Here is a 20,341-nt window from a genome sequence, read left to right as displayed (position 1 = left end):
CTGCCCTATTAATGGACATCTGGGATATTTCTAGCATTCTGCTTTTATAAATAGTGAATAGTTTTAGACTTCTTAATACACTGTCAAATTATTTTATGTAAGAGCTATGTAAATTTACTCTGCAGTTATCAATTACTGAGTGAAACAATTTACCATAATTTCTAATTTCAACAAAAGTAAATTCTTGCTTATAAAAGAACAGCAAATGATATTGATTTATTTGCATTCCCTGATTACTAGCGGGACTGGATTGTGTAAGAGAACCTGTGCCCTCCAAGCCTCCCAGGAATCTGTGCTGGCCCACCACTTCCTTATGTTCAGATTATTTGTGAGGATACTCCTTCTAGAAGGACATCCTCCACATTACAGACACTGCAAATTTTTATTTATTACTATTTTCTCACAGATGGAAGTAAAGTATCTTGAAGAAGGAAAGCCGATTGCTAATTTACACCAAGGTATATATGGGCTAGTATGATCCTACACACCTGGTCTGTAGTATTTATCTCAGTGGGGTTCATTTAACTTCAGTTAAGTTCATCTCCAAGCACCTGATAGAGCACTCAGCACCGAGACGGCACACTATATGCTTCCTGAATACCTGAAAAGGTAAATGAATGCATGCATAAGCTGAGACTTTTACATTCGTCTCAAATGAAGAACTTTGCTCATGTGCTATTCTTAAGTTACTCTCATTCACCTCGCAAACACTTCTTTCACTTTTCCTTTCCAGGCACTGTCTCAGGTCCTCCTCCTCCATCACCCTTAACCTGGTCTTATCAATTTTCCCGGCCTGCACACTTTACTCTCCGTCATAACCACTCTTCACCTCACATCTACAATCCCTTTTCTTTTCAACTAATGTTAACTGAAGGAATCTTTTCTGGGATACATTTATAGATACGAAAATAATTTTCAAGAATGACCTTTTCTTAACACTTCTTGAAAGGCTCCACTTAGTTCTATATGCTTCTCAAGAAACAATCTGAAAGAAAAATATTTTAGGTGTCATATTCTTAATTTAAGAGAAGTCTATCTCTGACATAAATTTGTGCCTGCAATTTATTCTGATCTATATGCAGTGTCAAAAGGCCCTGGAATGACTCAGAAAAAAAACAATATATGTGTGTTTATACTACACCTGTTTATATCCTGGTTTTCCCCATTACAATGAAGAACCATAAAGACAGGGACCATTTTATGTTGTTACTGGTATATACCTAGCACCTAGAAAAATGCCTGGCATATAGTGAGTGCTATTAAATTTTTACTCATGACAAGCACTATACTGAGTACTTTATATTAGTTATCTAATTTAATCTGCACAAAACTCAATCAGGCAGATATTCTCTTTACATAAGAATAAGGATCACAGGATTAAATAATCCAGGGTAAAACAATTGGTACAAAAATGGCAAAACCAGGGTTCCAATCTAAGTCCTACCTGACTATAAGCCTCTGAATGTAACTTCCTCTCATTTACTCAGTTCTAAGAAGCTGGACAAGTCATACTCTTCTCTGAGCTTTAGTTCTTTCATTTGTGAAATGGGTACAACAGTGCCGACTCAATACCTCATGGTTTTATCATAAGACTCAGGTAACAATGAGCTGAAAGCACTTTTTCAACTCTAACTTTTTTTCAACTGTAACTTTTTCCACACACCAAACTGAAAGACTGGTAGGAATAAACAATTACTCAGGGGGAAAGTTACACAGTAAAAAGGTCCTGCTCACGAAGAATTAAAAACAAATTGTCTTCAAGTTCCTAAATATTCTATTATTTATATTATTCAAACTTAGTTTCACATTTCCACTTTCAACAAGGAGAAAGCATATATTTCTTCAGTTAATTAATTAATTAATTAATTTTGGCTGCATCTGGTCTTAGTTGTGGCATGCGGGATCTTCCATTGTGGCATGCAGGCTTCTCTCTAGTTGTGGCGTGTAGGCTCCAGAGTTTATGGGTCTGTAGTTTGTGGCATGCAGGCTCTCTAGTTGAGGCACAAAGGCTCAGTAGTTGTGGCATGAGGTCTTAGCTGCCCAGCAGCACGTGGGATCTTCCCCAATCAGGGATCGAACCCACATCCTCTGCACTGCAAGGCAGATTCTTTATTGATGGACCACCAGAGAAGTTCTTCAGTTAATTCTTGTCTTCTCTTCCAACAATGTAAACAGGAGCCAATTTAGTAATTGAAGATTTCAACTCACTAAGCAAATCATAAACTCCTATGTGTCATTATTTGGCCGTGAATAATAGGTTTTATGTTATTTAAAATTCAGAGTTTTAACAGTTCATCCAGCTCAATATCAAAAAAACAAACAACCCAATCAAAAAACAGGCAGAAGACCTAAATAGGCATTTCTCCAAAGAAGACATACAGATGGCCAAGAGGCACAGGAAAAGCTGCTCAACATCACTAATCATTAGAGAAATGCAAATCAAAACTACAATGAGGTATTACCTCACACTGATTAGAATGGGCATCATCAGAAAATCTACAAACAGTAAATGCTGGAGAGGGTGTGGAGAAAAGGGAACGCTCTTGCACTGCTGGTGGGAATGTAAATTGATACAGCCACTATGGAGAACAGTATGGAGGTTCCTTGAAAAACTAAAAATAGAGTTACCACATGACCCAGCAATCTCACTACTGGGCATATACCCAGAGAACACCATAATTCAAAAAGACACATGCACTCCAATGTTCACTGCAGCACTATTTACAATAGCCAGGACATGGAAGCAATCTAAATGTCCATCAACAGATGAATGGATAAAAAAGATGTGGTACGTATATGCAAAGGAATATTACTCAGCTGTAAAAAGCAATGAAACTGAGACATTTGTAGAGACATGGATGGACTTAGAGACTGTCACAGGGAGTGAAGTGAGTCAAAAAGAGAAAAACAAATATTGTACACATATATGCGGACTATAGAAAAATGGTACAAATCAACTGGTTTGCAAGGCAGAAAAAAGAGGCAGAGATGTAGAGAACAAACATATGGACACCAAGTGGGGAAAGCAGGGAGGGCTGAGGGGGAATGAACTGGGAGATTGAGATACCAAATTGTACACTCTAAATACATGCAGTTTATTGTCTGTTAACTGTCTCTCAATAAAAGTTCTTAAAAAAAAAATCACAGTTTACTTGTCAAATGTTTCAGCAGTTATTTTTCTTCTCATATAGCTAAAAGAAACAGAACATATTACTGCAGATGTGGAAATTTTTACTGATCAGTTTTGGTTAACACAGAAACTAAGACACAAGAAGTAAGTATATGATATTCTCCAATAAAATTCCTAAGAATGAAATGGGTAAACTTAATTTTCCTTCAATCTATAAAAGCTTTTTTAAAAAGCCTTTTAATTATTTATTTTTCATATTATGATAGCAATAAGATAGTCAGGAGGGCAGACATAGTAACTCAAATTAAAAAAGAATAAAACAATATGAGGTACCAGTTCAAATGGATGAATGTCCAAGAATCTTTGTTTTATAAGTTAACATACTAAATGTCACTGTGTATAACTGTTAGATTCCAGTGACTCTCTAGCCCTCATCTGCCAAATCTGTTGTATACAAGAGCAATTTGGCCATGACATTTGTCATTCGATTGGTGCCAGGGTTAACCTACTAACATCATTAGCTGGGTGGGTGTCCCCTCCTCCTTCACCACTCCCTGATTCCCCCACAAATACCTCTACCAAAAAACTGCTAGCCCAGTTTCAGAGGAATACACAGTTTTGTTTCTTAATGGAAGACTTCTTACTCTTCATTTATCACTATTTATCACTGGTCTATAATGGAACAAACAGGTCACTTGTGATTTGCAGAAAGTTTTATTTGTGTGTGTGTGTGTGTGTGTGTGTGTGTGTGTGTGTGTGTGTGTGTGTATACACACACATAAATATTTAAAAATACCTTAACATCTAGAAAATATAAAATGAATAAAATGTGTGAAATTTCACTTTGTACGTATATGAGGGTAATTTATTTGTACACATTATTGATTTAAAATGAGAAGTACTACGAGTACTAAGAGAACTCAAGGATACATCTAAATTTCATAAGAGTCATTCCAGAGTTCCAGAGCAAGAACACACAGGAAGGTGCTGCAGAACTCCTGGAAGTACTGTCTTCACAATTCCTTTCTTTCTTTCTCTGAAATGCTTTATGACAAGTTGGAAAATAAGTAGTACAGAGCAAATACTGCTTACAAAATCTAGTAAACATCATATATAAGAATCGCTAAAGAAAAAGCTCTTTTAAGAATAATTTGACAAATCTGCCTTACTTTTAATCTCTGCACATTTAACATTACAGATATTATGGCCTTCAGGTACATAAAAAATTTTAACTAAAGAGAAAAATTCAATTCAAACTACAGAACATGTTTCATTACATATAAATAATGCTGGATAGGTCAAGAAAACTAAAACAATCAGCTGTAATACTTCAGATTCAGAATCTTCATATAAATAAGTGGATCATAGTTATTATTTTCTCCATAAAAAGGAAAACACAGAAGTCAACTGAAGACAATACTGAGTCAACTTGGTGTAAAATATGTAATGATAGGGGTATATAATAACTAAAAGTGGTTTTTTTCCCAAAAGTTATGATTCAATCATAAATGGCCATGTTGAGGCTATGAACAAATCTCAGAATGAGGAGTATTTTAGTTCCTTATTCATTTCATTTATGTTTTTTTATTTGTATCATTTTTAATTAGATTCTACATATAAGTGATATCATATAATATTTGTCTTTCTCTGACTTATTTCACTTAGTATGATAATCTCTAGGTCCATCCATGTTGCTGCAAATGGCATTATTTCATTCTTTTTTATGGATAAGTAATATTCCATCATATGTATGTACCACATCTTCTTTATCTATTCATCTGTTGATGGACATCTGGGTTGCTTCCATGTCTTGGCTGTTGTAAATAGTGCTGGAATGAACACTGGGGTTCATGTATCTTTTCAAATTATGGTTTTCTCTGGATATATGCCCAGGAGTGGGATTGCTGGATCATATGGCAACTCTATTTTTAGTTTTTTAAGGAACCTCCATATTGTTCTCCATAATGGTTGTACCAACTTACATTCCCACCCACAGCAAAGGAGGGTTCCCTTCTCTCCACACACTCTCCAGCATTTATTGTTTGTAGATTTTCTGATGATGGCCATTCTGACTAGTGTGAGGTGATGCCTCATTATAGTTCTTACTTTCATTTCTCTAATAATTAGTGATGTTGAGCATCTTTTCATGTGCATTTTGGCCATTTGTCTATCTTCTTTGGAGAAATGTCTATTTAGATCTTCTGTTCATTTTTTGCTTGGGTTGTTTGATATAGAGCTGCATTAGCTGTTTGTATATTTTGGAGATTAATCCCTTGTCAGTTGCTTTGTTTGCAAATATTTTCTCCCCTTCTGTAGGCTGTCTTTTCATTTTGTTTATGGTTTCCTTTGCTGTGCAAAAGCTTTTAAGTTTAATTAGGTCCCATTTGTTTTTATTTTCATTACTCTAGAAGGTGGATCGAAAAAAATATTGCCACGATTTATGTCAGTGCTCTGCCTATGTTTTCCTCTAAAAGTTTTATAGTATCCTGACTTACATTTAGGTCTTTAATCCATTTTGGGTTTTTTTGTTTTTGTTTGTTTTGTGTTATAAATTTATTTATTTATTTATTTATTTATTTTATTGGCTGTGTTGGGTCTTTTTTTGCTGTGTGCGGGCTTTTTTTGTTGCAGTGAGTGGGGGCTACTCTTTGTTGTGGTGCGCAGGCTCCTCATTGCCGTGGCTTCTCTTGCTGCGGAGCACGGACTCTAGGCACATGGGCTTCAATAGTTGCAGCACGTGGGCTCAATAGTTGTGGCTCACAGACTCTAAAACAGGCTCAATAGTTGTGGCGCACGGGCTTAGTTGCTCCGCGGCAGGTGGGATCTTCCTGGAGCAGGGCTCGAACCCGTGTCCCCTGCATTGGCAGGCGGATTCTTAACCACCGCACCTAGGAAGCCCAAGATTTTTTATCCATTTTGAATTTATTTTTGTGTATGGTGTTAGAGAGTGCTCTAATCTACAGTGTCAATGCAATTCCTATCAAATTAACGAATGCCAAATTTCACAGCACTAGAACAAAAATTTGTATGGAAACACAAAAGACCCTGAATAACCAAAGCAATCTTGAGAACGGAAAACAGAGCTGGCTGTTTTCAGGCTCCCTGACTTCAGACTATACTATAAAGCTATAGTAATCAAGAGTATGGTACTGGCACAAAAAAAGAAATACAGATCAGTGGAACAGGACAGAAAGTCCAGAGATAAATCCACACACCTCTGGTCAACTAATCTATGATAAAGAAGGCAAGAATATATAATGGAGAAAAGACAGCCTCTTCAATAAGTGGTACTGGGAAACCTGGACAGCTACGTGTAAAAGAATAAAATTAGAACACTCTTATTCATTTCATTTATAGCTAAAAGTCTAGGAATTATTATCAAATGCTAAATCACCATTCAATTTTTTAAAGCGAAATAACAACTCTTGAAAGAAAGAGGTACCATTGTAAACTTTACCTTCATGACATCTCTATAGGACCGGATCACGGAGATTTTTCTCTTTTCATCTTCCTCCTCCTCCAGACCTTCCTCTGCAGCCTCGTAGCCCTCATCATTGCTGCCATCAGGCTCTACCGTGTTGGCCATGCGATCGATAAGCTGCTCCAGCGGAGGGCTTAACTCTCTTTCTTCATTCTCCTTCAAGCCATAGTCCAGTGCCTTATAAATAATAATTCCCAAAGATTCGATAACCTAGGAACATTAAGGAAGGTGGTTAATAGAGACAGCTAGACAGTTTTATAGAACTAAATGTAAGGCATAAAATATTTAGTATGATATTTAAGCTAGGTCTAATCTATTCCATTTCAGAAACAAGACAAATTAGAGGAGATATTTAAAAGCTCACCTATGCTTTTAAAAAAATCTCAGATGGAAATTTTTGCATGATTTCTTCAAACTAGTATATAACACATATACAAACTCTTTCCATTTTTTCTTAGATTTATACTATACACTAAAATCTATATTCTCCACTTATATAAAACACCAACAATACCAACCAGGTTGACTTCCCACATTTCCAAAAGATATTTTTGAGAACAGACAGAGTTATCAAAGAACACATGCATTCAGAACTCTTACGGCAATTCTTATCTAATTAGGGATTTCACAGACATAACCAAGGATCTGAGACTGAAAAATCAGTGATTGGTAGCAGCTACCTTAAGCTTAAACAAACAAACAAAAATCTATTAATAGCTATATACATACTGCTCATTGATTTTCATTCACTCATTGGAAACACTTATCACTAATACAATACACACAACTAAGAGATTTTCAAACTCTGAACTTTCAATGTAGTACACAGATAACCCTCCCTACCACTCACCTCCACCACTACTCCCTCCCGGGAAATACAAACCCAATTTATGAACACTGAATACACATCCTTGTCTACTATCAGCCTGACAAATGTTCCAGGCCTTGGCTAATACAGGGAATTCTACTTTTTCCCTCAATACTACCTTCTTTTCTGCTCAGAAAAATCACAAATAAGTAACTTTTTAAAAAAAATTTTACAATTCCAACAGCTCATTTTACCTCATTTATTTTGGAGAGGAGAACACAGGCAATGAAGCCAAAGATTTAGAATTTTTACTACTTTTACCACTAACCATTTGACTCAGGCAAAATTATTTATTTTAGTTGAATTTTTTATTTTCTTATCTGTAAAATGGGTATCAATGATATCTACACCTCATAGGGTTTTGTTAAGACTACATGCATTTGCTATGTGTGGAAGTACATGAGTTCTAACGCATACTGAGTAAGTGTTATCTGCCCCCAGCTCACCCTTTTCCAATGTTTATCCAGTTAACATACAAACATGTACACATCTTTCCTTCCCTTTATTCCATTTGTAGCCATAGTCAATGCTGTGTGTGTGGTTTTTTTAAAAGTTATTTATTTGGTATCAAAGTAAAGGGAAAGACAGAAGTTTTGATGATGAGTTAAATCCACAGAGTTACTGTCACCAATATATTATAGTCCTTAAAAGCACTTAGGTATTCACTCAAAAAAACTCCACAAAATCTGAAATCTACTTTATCAAGTGACATAATATTTTCTCAACACAAGTTTCAAAATGAATAAAAGGCTTAAAAATTCTCAACTTCTAACTTTTAAATAACACGGGTTTTTTTAATATTTCTGATTGAAAGTATATAATATTTTCATTAGTTTTATGGTTTGACTGGAACTCTAACCACTATTTTCAAAGTTGTTTTATGTGACAATGGTTCTTCTGAGTTCCAAGTCAGCTGAATACTTTGGTCACCTCTTCTGGGGACCAAACCTCCCTCGACACCCCACCCCTGTCCACCCATCTGTCCTGGAGAGGGTAAGACATCTGTTCTGTTTCCCTGGCAGTAGGTCCACAAGGCCAGTGACACTCTCACCATGGGCAGGTACTACTTAGAGCAGGAATTTTACCTTTCAGTTCAATGTCAGCAGAGCCTGGCATTGTGATGTATGTGTAATAAAAACTTGTTGACTTGAACCCAGAGCAGTCACTTTAATGATCAAAGCATCATAGCTAATATAATGAAAACCTCAGACATCAAGAAAAGTTAAACTGGGACTTCCCTGGTGGTTAAATGGTTAAGAATCTGCCTTCCAACTCAGGGGACATGGGTTCAATCCCTGGTCACACAGGTTCAGTCCCTGGTCACATGCCATGGGGCAACTAAGATCCCATATGCCATGGAGCAACTAAGCCCGTGTATCGCAACTGGTGAGCATGCAGGCCACAACTAGAGAGCCTGTATGCTACAACTACAGAGTCCATGTGCTCTGGAGCCTGTGTGCCACAACTAGTGAGCCCGCATGCCACAACTACTGAGCCTGCATGCTGCAATTACCGAACGCAGGCATCACAACTAGAGAGAAGCCCACGCGCCACAACGAAGAGCCCATGAGCCACAACAAAAGATCCCACATGCCACAGCGAAGATCCCATATGCCGCAACTAAGACCCGACGCAGCCAAATTAAATAAATAGTTAAACTCAAAGAAAGTAGAATGAGGAGGCAATAAGAAAAAAAAAGTTAAATTATGTTCAGTACTCTTTTTAAGGCTAAGAAGGTCTTAATGCAATTATTCTCACGAAAAAGTTACATTTAACTGAGAGTCTTACATGCTTGGATGAATCTAGCCATCTATAGCCCTACCCCTCCCAACCCAGAGCTGAAGAAAAAAAAACCCACAGTAAATGCCAACACCAATGATGGCTTCCAACCTTAGCAAGGACCCCAGAGCTGCCCAGCAAGCTTCATCCCCTCCCCAGCTCAGGACTTTGCCTCCAGGGGGCCATCTGTTCCTCAGCACTGCAGACCTCCAATACCCCTTCTGCCTCCTTGGGTCTCAGCTGATAACTCTCCCTCATACTCCACTGCAAAGTGAAAGTCCCTAGACGAAAATTCACTCATTTTCCCACCTTCAAATGTACAATCTGATAGGCACCTACACTTACTTTGCCCTTCCCTCCTTTCACAGTGAAGGAAGTGTCTCTCTTCCTACCAAAGGTCAATCCCACCCTCCCTGAAACTGTCATACCCCTCCAGCCACAATCCCATTTCTGTGCTCCCTATCCTTCTCAAAAGGGGCCATCTTACATCCACTGTCTCTCTCTTCTCTCCTTCTATTCACTGTTTAATCCATTCAAATCTGGCATCTAATCTTCTGAAACCACCAGTAAAATCACAAACAATCTCTATGCCAAAACTATTGAACAATTCTGCCCTGATCCCAAATGGCTGCTCAGTGCATCAGACACAATTGTCAACAGTCTTCTGTTCTAAGGACTCTGGACTTCTGATTTCCCCTCAACTCAGCATCTCCTCCTCAATCTGCCTGTAGGGACCTTCTCCTGCAGCTGCATAAATGATGCAGTTCCCCAGAGTTCAGGCATTCTATTCGTCCTTCTCTGGCAAAGTGCTTTTATCCATTACCAGCTCTACGAATATGATATGTGCTCTGCTGCTTCCTTAACTCATCTCTAGCTCAGAGGAATCTGTTGCCTAGGTGGCTGTAAGAGCCTAACTGGTCTTCCTTTCCCCAGCCTCTCTCCATTTCTATTCATTGCATACAGTGATGCGGGATTAATCTTTCCAAAGTGGTTTCAAACTATTTAAACTAGCTGTGACTAAATCTCTATCAGTCAGGATTAACTAAATGTGTATTAGGTCAGGGCTCCCTAAAGAGAACCAATAGGATGTATATATTTATATAGAAAGAGATTTCTTCTAAGGAATTGGCTCATGAAGTCATGGAGACCATAAGTCCCAAATCTGCAGGGTGAGTTAGGAGGCAGGAGACCCACGAGAGCTGCTGGGATGGTTCCTAGTCCAAAGGCCAGCAAGCTTGAGACCCGGGAAGAGTCAATATTTCAATCTGACTCCAAAGGCAGGAAAAAAGCCAATGTTCCAGCCCAAAAGCTGTCAAGAAAAATTGTCCCTCTTACTCACAGGAGGTCAGCTTTTTGTTCTCTTCAGGCCTTCAGATTGGATGAAGCCCATCCACATTAGGAAGGACAATCTGCTTTGTTCAGTCTACTGATTTAAATGTTTATCTCATTCAAAACACCTTCATGGAAACACCTAGAATAATGTTTGATCAAATATCTGGGCAACCAATGACTCAGTCAAGTTGACATATAAACTAATTCCTTGTCAACCTGGCACTCATACACGTTTTTTTAAACCTTCATCACCAAAAGAAGACAATAACAAGGTCACAATTCCACCTAACATGATTTAACTATCTCACATACAACCAAAGAGCACTAACCCCTTCATCAGAAGAGGATCAAAATCCTTGAGTGATTTTTACTCCTCTCCTTTGATATCTCATAACTTTAAATATAAAGTTAATAATACTTAAGTATTATGATATAAAATCAGTACATCTTATTGGGTTGGGCAAAAGGTTCCTTTACTTTTTAAGTAAAAATAAAAGACACATTTTTCATTTTCACCAAGAACTTTATTGAACATATTCAACTTTTTGTTCCATTACCTTCTGCCATTTTTCAGGCAACTTCATAATTCCATTTTCCCAAAACTTATCTTTTTGAGCAAAGAACTAACTGTTCCAGGTGCCTTTTACAGCCTTCCAGGGAATTGAAATTTCTTCCATTAAGAGAATTCTGTAAAGACCGAAATACATGGAAATCCAAAGGTACAAAGTCTGGTGAATGCGGCAGATGAATCAAAACTTCCCAGCCAAGCTGTAACAGTTTTTGCCTGGTCATCAAAGAAACATGTGGTCTTGCACTATCCTAATGGAAGATTATGCATTATCAGTTGACTAATTCTGGACGCTTTTCGTCAAGTGCCGCTTTCACTTGGACTAATTGGGAGCAGTACTTGTTGGGATTAATCACTTGGTTTTCCGGAAGGAGCTCCTAATAGAGGATTCCTTTCCAATCACACCATATGCACAACGTCACCTTCCTTGGATGAAGACCGGCCTCTGGTGTGGATGGTGGTAGTTCATTTCACTTGCCCCATGACCTCTTCCATTCCACATTATTGTACAGTATCCACTTTTCATCTGCCTGTCACAATTTGTTTAAAAACGGAAGGTTTTCGTTATGTTTAAGTAGAAAATCGCATGCAGAAATACAGTCAAGAAGGTTTTTTTCACTGAACTTATGTGGAACCCAAATATCAAAGCAATTAACATAACCAAGCTGGTACAAATGATTTTCAATGCTTGATTTGGATATTTTGAGTATGTGGGCGGGCTATCTCCCGCATGATATAACACTGATTGTTCTCAATTAATGTCTTGATTTGATCACTATCAAATTCAACTGGTCTACCTGACCGTGGAGCATTGTACAGCAAGAAACCTCCAGCATGAAACTTCACAAACCACTTTTGACACGTTCAATCAGTCATAGCACCTTCTCCATACACTGCACAAATCTTTTTTTTTTCACATCTTTATTGGACTGTAATTGCTTTACAATGTTGTGTTAGTTTCTGCTGTACAACAAAGTGAATCAGCTATATGTATACATAAATCCCCACATCGCCTCTCTCTTGAGGCTCCCTCCCACCCTCTCTATCCAATCCCTCGAGGTCATCACAAAGCACTGAGCTAATCTCCCTATGCTATGCAGCAGCTTCCCACTAGGTATCTATTTTACATTTGGTAATGTATATATGTCAATGTACTCTCTCACTACACTCAAGCCTCCCCTTCCCCGCCATGTCCTCAAGTCTGTTCTCTACGTCTGCATCTTTATTCCTGCCCTGCCACTAGATAACATTTTTCTAGATTCCATATATATGTGTTAGTATACGGTATTTGTTTTTCTCTTTCTGACTTACTTCATTCTGTATGACAGACTCTAGGTCCATCCACCTCACTATAAATAACTCAACTTCATTCCTTTTTATGGCTGAGTAATATTCCACTGTATATACGTGCCACACCTTCTGTATCCATTCATCTGTTGATGGGCATTTAGGTTGCTTCCATGTCCTGGCTATTGTAAATAATGCTGCAATGAACACTGTGGTACATGTATCTTTTTGAAATCTTTTTCTGCATTTCAGTTGCATTTTTACCTTTCTTGAAATAATAAAGCATAATATGGCAAAAACGTTGCTGTTTTTATTTCATCTTCAATATTAAAATGGCCACACAAAAATTTACCAATTTCGATAAGTTTTTTTTTAATGCACACCCATATGACAGCTGTCACAATACAATCTAACAAAATCGTTTCAAATGAAGTTAAAGAAAACTAAGCACTACTACAGCCATCTTTCAGAAAAAAACCAAATGAACTTTTTGGCCAACCCAATAATGTTACATACTAAAGGGATCAAAGAGGGAAGAAAACAGAGATATTTGAGATACACATAGGTACATATTCAAAATGAAACAAGGAGGAAATACTCATGACAGCTGCAGTCCTCAGGTCTGTAACTGGTCATGTGGTCATGACTGGTATTTATAACTACTTTCTTCCAGTATCCATTCCATATCTCTTTGCCTTTAGTAAGCATCTCAGCCGGTTGTGGTTCGTTACTTGGTGGGGTGACCCAAACCTCCATTCCTGCCATTGGTAGTCCTGCCTGGACTGGGCTGTGGGTCTCCCCTGATCGTAATCACAGGGCATGGTAATTCTAAGAGCCACCATAAGGCTCTCCTGTATTCCAGACACACTATTCCTTAGCTCCACTGAGGAGGAGCAGCCCCATCTCCCCTTGGGAATCAGGGCCAGTCACCCCAGACAGCATGGTAACTCCTTCTTTGCCTCGTGATTCACAGGAATGAGGAACCCCAAGTGGACGAGAAGCAGTCTCCACTTCCAATTCAATGGACTCATTGTTGTGTCTCCTGATGAAATGAAGACCTTCAGGCTGGCTGAGCAGAGGCAGAGTGGGAACAGGAAGCAAAAAGGTCACTGTGGGTCACCAGGGGCAATGGTGAGTGGTGCCTCTCCCATTTCTACTCTTTGATTCTGGCTTTGGGACAAACAGCACCATATACTGGAGAACCCTGCCCCAGCCCTGCAAGGGACTGCCACCTTACTGTCACTGTAATGGAGTCCTTGAAAAGGCCATTCCACCATTCTATCACGACTGCTGCTCCAGGACGGCGGGGAACAGAGTAAGGCCCGTGAATTCCACAGGCAGCAGCCCACTGCTATACTGCATTCACTCTGAAGCAAGTTCCTTGGTCAGAAGCAATGCTGTGTGGACTCTGGGATGTAAGTCCATGGATGGGACTTTTGGAAGAAGCACTGCATGAGGGAAGGCAAGTCCATACCCAGAGTAAATGTCTCTTCCAGGAAGGAAAGAATGCTGCCCCTTCCATGATGGAAGTGGCCCAATATCATCAACTTGCTGCCAGGCCACCTGGAGAGCGGTGCCATGCTGGGACTCAGTGCTGGACTCTGCTGCTTCAGACTGGGCGCTCAGGGGTGGCCGGAGCCAGGTTAGCCTTGGTGAGTGGACATCCACGTGTAACCTCCACCCCTGCCCCTGAAGCCATGCTCATGGGCCCACTGGGTGATGGCAAGGATGGCTGGGTGGTGTCCACACAATGGGTCATCCTGTCCACTGGAATATTAAAATTCTCCTCTGCTGAGGTCACTCTTTGGTGAGCATTCACATAAGACACACATACCTTCGTGAATTTTGCCCACTCAGGGAGGTCTCTCCACATCTCTCTCCCCAAATTTCCTTGTCACCCACTTTCCAGTCATGTTCCTTCCAAGCAAAGTGCACAACCAGGTATGCTGCCTGGGAGTCCTTCCCACTGGGAGAACTTCCCTTCGCCATGTCCTTCAGGGATGCCCCAGAGAGGGGCTTGCAGAGCTGCAGCTGTGCACTTTCAGGTGTTGCCTGCGTATCAGGCAGAATCATCTGTAAACCAGGCTGGAGTCTTCTCTTCTTCTGTCAACTGATAGTAGAACTCCCCACAAGGCAATAGGTATAGGCTGGGAAAGACAAGGCAGCGTAGCAGAAGTGTATTTGAGTAATGCCTTCAGGACCTCCTCAGGGCTGATCACATACACACCAGTTTCACTTGATGATGGAATGCAGTGTGCACACCCAAATTCATGGCTAGAAGGGTTAAATAACATTCAGTTTATGAAGCACAACTCAGGACTCATGGTAACTCGGTGGCCTGTGGTTAAGTGTTCAATCTCTACTATTGAGCTATTTCTACCAAGAGCTATTTCTCAAAAGGAGAATAGCTAGGGACTTCCCTGGTGGTCCCGTGGTTAAGACTCCACGCTCCCAACGCAGGGGGCCTGGGTTCGATCCCTGCTCAGGGAACTAGATTCGGCACGCTGCAACTAAAGATCCCATGTGCCACAACGAAGATCCCACACATGGCAATGAAGATCCCGCGTGCCACAACTAAGACCTGGAATGAATGAATGAATGAATGAATACATAAATAAATGAATAAAATTTTTTTTAAAAAAACAAAAAAAGGAGAAAAGCTATCCACAAAGGACTGCAGGGCTCTGCTCCAAAATCCTAAGGGTCTGTGCTGTGATTTACCCATAGGGGCTGCCAAAGGCTCCAGACAGCATCCCTATCTGCTGCTGACACTACAAGCACCATTGCATCTGCTGGACCATGTGGCCCAAGCAGCAGAGCAGCTTGCATGGCAGCCTGGACTGCTGCAGAGCCTTTTCTTGTCGTGGACCCTGCTCAAACCTAGCAGCTTTCTGGGTCACTCAGTAAATGGGACAGAGTAATACAACATATTTGGAGGAATATGTTGCCTTCAAAGTCCAAAGAGGCCACCAGACATTGTGCCTCTCTTTTGGTTGCAGTTGCAGCCTTGGAAGAGTATCCTGACATATTCCACACCACGGGACCCCTAGAAATTTCACTGAGGCGGATGGCCCCTGAATTTCTGTCGATTTATTTCCCACCCTCTGACACACAAATGTCTTGCCAGTAAGTCTGGCGTCATTGCTACTCCTTGCTCACTAGACCCAATCAGCATAATGTCATGAATGAAATGGGTGAGTGTGGTTTCTAGTGGAAGAGAAAGGCAGTTAAGGCCCCTGTGAATTAAATTATGACCAAGGGCTGTAGAGTCGATACACCCCTGAGGTAGCTCAGTGAAGGTGCAGTGCTGGCCTTGCCAGATGAAAGCAAACTGCTTCTGGTGGTCTCTACTGACAGGTACAGCGAGAAGCACCTGTCAGATCAGTAGCTGCATACCAGGTGCCAGGGGATGTGTAATTGCTCAAGCAACGCAGCCACATCAGTACAACCACATCAGTACAGCAGCTGCAACCAGAGCCACCACCTGGTTAAACTTACAATAACCTAACGTCATTCTCCAAGATTCATCTCTCTTCTGCACAAGCCAAACAGGCAGACTGAATGGAGATGTGGTGGGAGTCAGCACCCCTGCATCTTTCAAGTTCTGGACAGTAACAATAACCTCTGCAATCCCTCCAGGAATGCGGTGTTGATGCTTTTGCTGTACTACTTTCCTAGGTGTAGAGGTCACTCTGCTGGCTTCTACTTGGTCTTCCCCACATACCAGCCCTTACTTCACAGGTAACGGAACCAACGTGGGGATTCTGTCAGCCACTGAGGATGTCTATTCTAATTATGCACTCCAGAATTGAAGCGACGACTGAGGAAAAAAACAGATTCAGGATGGGCTCAGGAGCACACTGGCCTCACTGTGAGACAGACCTGAACTAAAGTTCTAGCAACCACCCGACCACCATAAGCCCTGTTCTAACTGCTATACTGCAGTCACATTTTGAGTCTCCTAGAATCAGTGTCAGTTCAGAGCCAGTGTCCAATAGTCCCCAAAAGGTCTGATTATTTCCTTTCCTCCAATGCTCAGGTGATCCCTTTGGAGAAGGCTGGGAGAAAGATGAACAATGTAAATACTTGGCAGCATGGGTCCGCCCCCCTTAAGGGAACCTGGCCTCTCCTTCATTCAAAGGATTCTGGCGGAGGGTTCCCTGGTGGTGCAGAGGTTAAGAATCCGTCTGCCAATACAGGGGACATGGGTTCAAGTCCTGGTCTGGGAAGACCCCAGATGCTGCAAAGCAACTAAGCCCGTGTGCAACAACTACTGAGCCTGTGTTCAAGAGCCTGTGAGCAACAACTACTGAAGCCTGGGTGCCTAGAGCCTGTTCCCTGCAACAAGAGAAGCCACCGCATGAGAAGCCTGCGCACCCCAACAAAGAGTAAACCCCACTTGCCACAACTAGAGAAAGCCCGTGCACAACAATGAAGACCCAATGCAACCAAAAATAAATAAATTTAAAAAACAATAATAGGGCTTCCTAGGTGGTGCAGTGGTTAAGAATTCGCCTGCCAGTGCAGGGGACATGGGTTCGATCCCTGCTCCAGAAGATCCCACATGCCATGGAGCAACTAAGCCCGTGCGCCACAACTACTGAGGCTGCGCTTTAGAGCCCATGAGCCACAACTATTGAGCCCATGTGCTGCAACTACTGAAGCTCACGTGCCTAGAGCCCGTGCTCTGCAACAAGAGAAGCCACAGCAGTGAGGAGCCTGTGCACCACAACAAAGAATAGTCCCCACTCATCGCAACTAAAGAAAGCCTGTACACAGCAAAAAAAAAAAAAAAAAAAAAAAGACCCAACACAGCCAATAAAATAAATAAATACATAAATTTAAAAAAAAATAGTAAATTAAAAAAAAAAAAAGAATTCTGGGACTGTAAATGGCTCAAGACTGGAAATTGACTGAGAAGCCGTAACTCTGATTCAAAAGTTAGACTTCCGTTCACTTAACTTAGAACTTTTCTGTTTATACCTATCAAGTAAGAATTTAGTGGGCTTCCTTCCTACCTATGCCACTTCTAAGAACACCATGATCAAGTAGCTACTGCCACAGGTGTCTGGGAGTCAGAGTGTTCTAAATGCTGCTTTGCCTCTGCAGCGTATTATGGCGACCACACCCACCTTGCCCTGGGGGTGTGGCTAAGTGCTGCCACCCCAGGATCCACCGCATTTAGATTTCCCAATGCAGTGACTGCAGTCCCCGCTCTGTAGGATCTAACCTACAAAGAAAGATGATCATGAAGCTCTTCAAGGCTGCCAAGGCCACCCTCACAAATTTCTCACAATCATGGTAAAAGCTGTGTCTTCTAGACATTCCCAGGGTGGGTGAGTAGATCTTAAGTGACAAATCCACTCCTATCTTTTTTTCTCATCTTGCTGTAACTTTTTCAACCTAATTTTCTTTTGTTATCACTCATGAGCACTGTTGTCCAACTATACTAATTTCTTATTCTTTCCTTCAAACGCTCTACACTTTGTCCCTATGCTAGTATTCAGTATCATTCCTCCTTTTTACACGGTCTTTCTCCTATATTTTTGTATGTCCAAATCCTACTCATTTTTCCACCCCCCTACTCAAAGGAATCTCTTCCATGGAAGACTTAACCTGATTTTACCATCACATCACAGTCTCTACCTACCCTTTTTTCTTAGATGAAAACAGTAATTTTTTCTCCAGACTAGCCATGACATTGACTTATACCCTTACGTGCTTACATTTCACTTTTTAAACCTGGATTAGAGTTAATTATGTACATATCTTAATCCTCCAATAAGACTAAGCTCCTTGATGGCAAAATCTCCTATGATTCATTTTTGTATCTTAACATTATTTTATAAACAGGAAGGACTCAATAGTTATTAATAAGTGAATTAACCAAAATACAAATTCCTTCCGCTGGTATGGAAGTGGGCATGTATGCTTGAAGGCAGGATAAAGAATTTATGGACAGAAGCCAAGACACCTACCAGTTCAAGTTTTCTCCTTCCAACAGACCACTATGGTGGCAACCCAGCCCCAAACAGCTCTGACACATTTTGGAGGGTCTCCTAGCTCAAGGATAAACTGTACCCAACCTGGTTTAAATGTCTCAAACCTATTCACCATTCCTGACTTAAACCTGAGCCATGAAGTAGTCCTATATTTAACCCAACCTCTTAGAAACACAGCATAACAAGGGTGGGCATTATTAGACTGACATGTACACCAGCTGAATCACCACTTTCAGGGACTAAGGAAACTTCTAGCCTTTTGCTAGAGAAGCATATACCTAATTCTTCCCACATGATCTTGAGCTGGGGATAAGGGATGACCACCAAAAAAATAAATGAAACATAACAGTGCCTGGATATATCAGCTTACTTAGATATATACTTGTTTATACTAATTTTAGAAGCCTATTTTCCAAAACTTGTGGAAATGTTAAGAAAATCCAAAAGCAAGAGCAGTGTCAAACCTGAAATATTAATCTGAGTCACCAGTCTCCAAACAGCTGGGAAATCATCAGTCATGTCCGGTCACAGTGGCACCAGGTCTCCCCTGGACACTTTCAGAGACTCTAACATTCATTAAAGTGAGCAGGAAGTGCAGTGTAAAACCTTAACATTAAACGGAACAAGTGAAGCACTAGAAAGCTGTGGTTTTTAACCCTAACTGACTGACAAAGGGTGGGAGAAGAAGGCATTAAATAAAACCACACATTCCAAAATTTAAGGCTGCTACATCCCGCCACATCCCACCTAAGTACCTCTCAGCTAGTGACAAGCAGCTATGAAGCCCACGGCTCTGGGGTAACGAGACACAGGAATGGACCTGCCTGGATCCTGGCCTCAGACCCAGCCGTGCTGTCACGAGGGCAGCCTTGCACAGGACAGCAGCCCACGCGCTAACACCATGCTTCGTGGGAGCACCCAAGACTGGCTACAAGCCCACATCCCATCTTCCTCAGACCACACCACCCTTCATCTGGCCCCTCTTCATGTTGACTTCTACTTGCTAAAAATATTTGTGCCCGTATCTGTCTCTACTAAAATGTAAACTTCCCTAGGACAGGGATCAAGTATGATTTTTCCTGGTATTTGCTACAATGCCTAGCACTTTGCTTTACACAGAGTATATGCTTTAAAATCATTGTTAAACATGTGTAAACTGCAGTAGCACAAAAGCCTTTAATGCCACATCTGATGAGATGGGAAGGACCCATATCCAGGGTCTCAAGCACAGCGCCTGGCACTTGAGCTGACACCCAAGAAACAGCAGCTACTCTTGCTGTCACCAACCTGCCTCAAAGTTAAAACAAAGACAGTGTCTCCAACTCTTCAATTCCCCTTGCCAATTAGACAAATGGGACTACCTTATAATTGTATAACATTTTATTAAGCATGTTTTCCTTCATTCATCACAATTCTGTGAAGTAGACATATCCACAGTTTAAAGACGAGGGAACTGAGCTTGAAAGAGGGTCAATAAATTGCTCAGTTAATGAGTAACAAAGCCGGGACTCCAACCTGACCTTGTTACTCATGAAATTCCATACCCAGAATTCTACTCTACCACAAAGCTGCACATGTGAACATCTCCTACTCCACCAACGTTTCTCTAAAATGTGACATCCAGAATTAAATCCTATTCCATGCACAGTACAATTATCAGAGAATACACCAAATGAGCACTTTCCTCATTCCACACCACATGCTTCTATAAATAAACCCCGTTCGCCATTTAGATTTCTGGTAAACTCATTAAATTGCTGACACTCTGGGTTTACAGTCAACCACGGTAGCCAAGTTATGACCACCACGTATTAAACATCATTCTCTCTTAGCCTGTGTCTGTAAAGATTTTTTTTAGACCTGGTAAAGGGTTTTACACTTTTCTCAAATCTCT

General features: G+C 40.7%; 1 protein-coding gene across 8 annotated transcripts in view; it reads right to left on the bottom strand.

The window, feature by feature from the left end:
- Positions 1-20,341, bottom strand: part of SPIRE1 (spire type actin nucleation factor 1) — a 214,381-nt gene that overhangs the window by 105,193 nt on the left and 88,847 nt on the right. For 7 of the 8 annotated variants that reach the window (XR_009047974.1, XM_057698892.1, XM_057698893.1 and 4 more), the window contains exon 3: positions 6,588-6,821. Coding sequence is in view for 7 of the 8 variants with exons in the window: in XM_057698892.1 (XP_057554875.1) it covers positions 6,588-6,821 (234 nt within the window). In the remaining variant the exon portion in view is untranslated. Of the gene's footprint in view, positions 1-488; positions 593-6,587; positions 6,822-20,341 lie in introns of those variants that run through there. The other variant, XM_057698899.1, reaches the window with a different exon arrangement.

The sequence above is a fragment of the Hippopotamus amphibius genome, chromosome 11 (assembly GCF_030028045.1).
Source record: "Hippopotamus amphibius kiboko isolate mHipAmp2 chromosome 11, mHipAmp2.hap2, whole genome shotgun sequence".
NCBI lineage: Eukaryota > Metazoa > Chordata > Mammalia > Artiodactyla > Hippopotamidae > Hippopotamus > Hippopotamus amphibius.
This window is presented reverse-complemented; position numbering and strand designations above follow the sequence as displayed.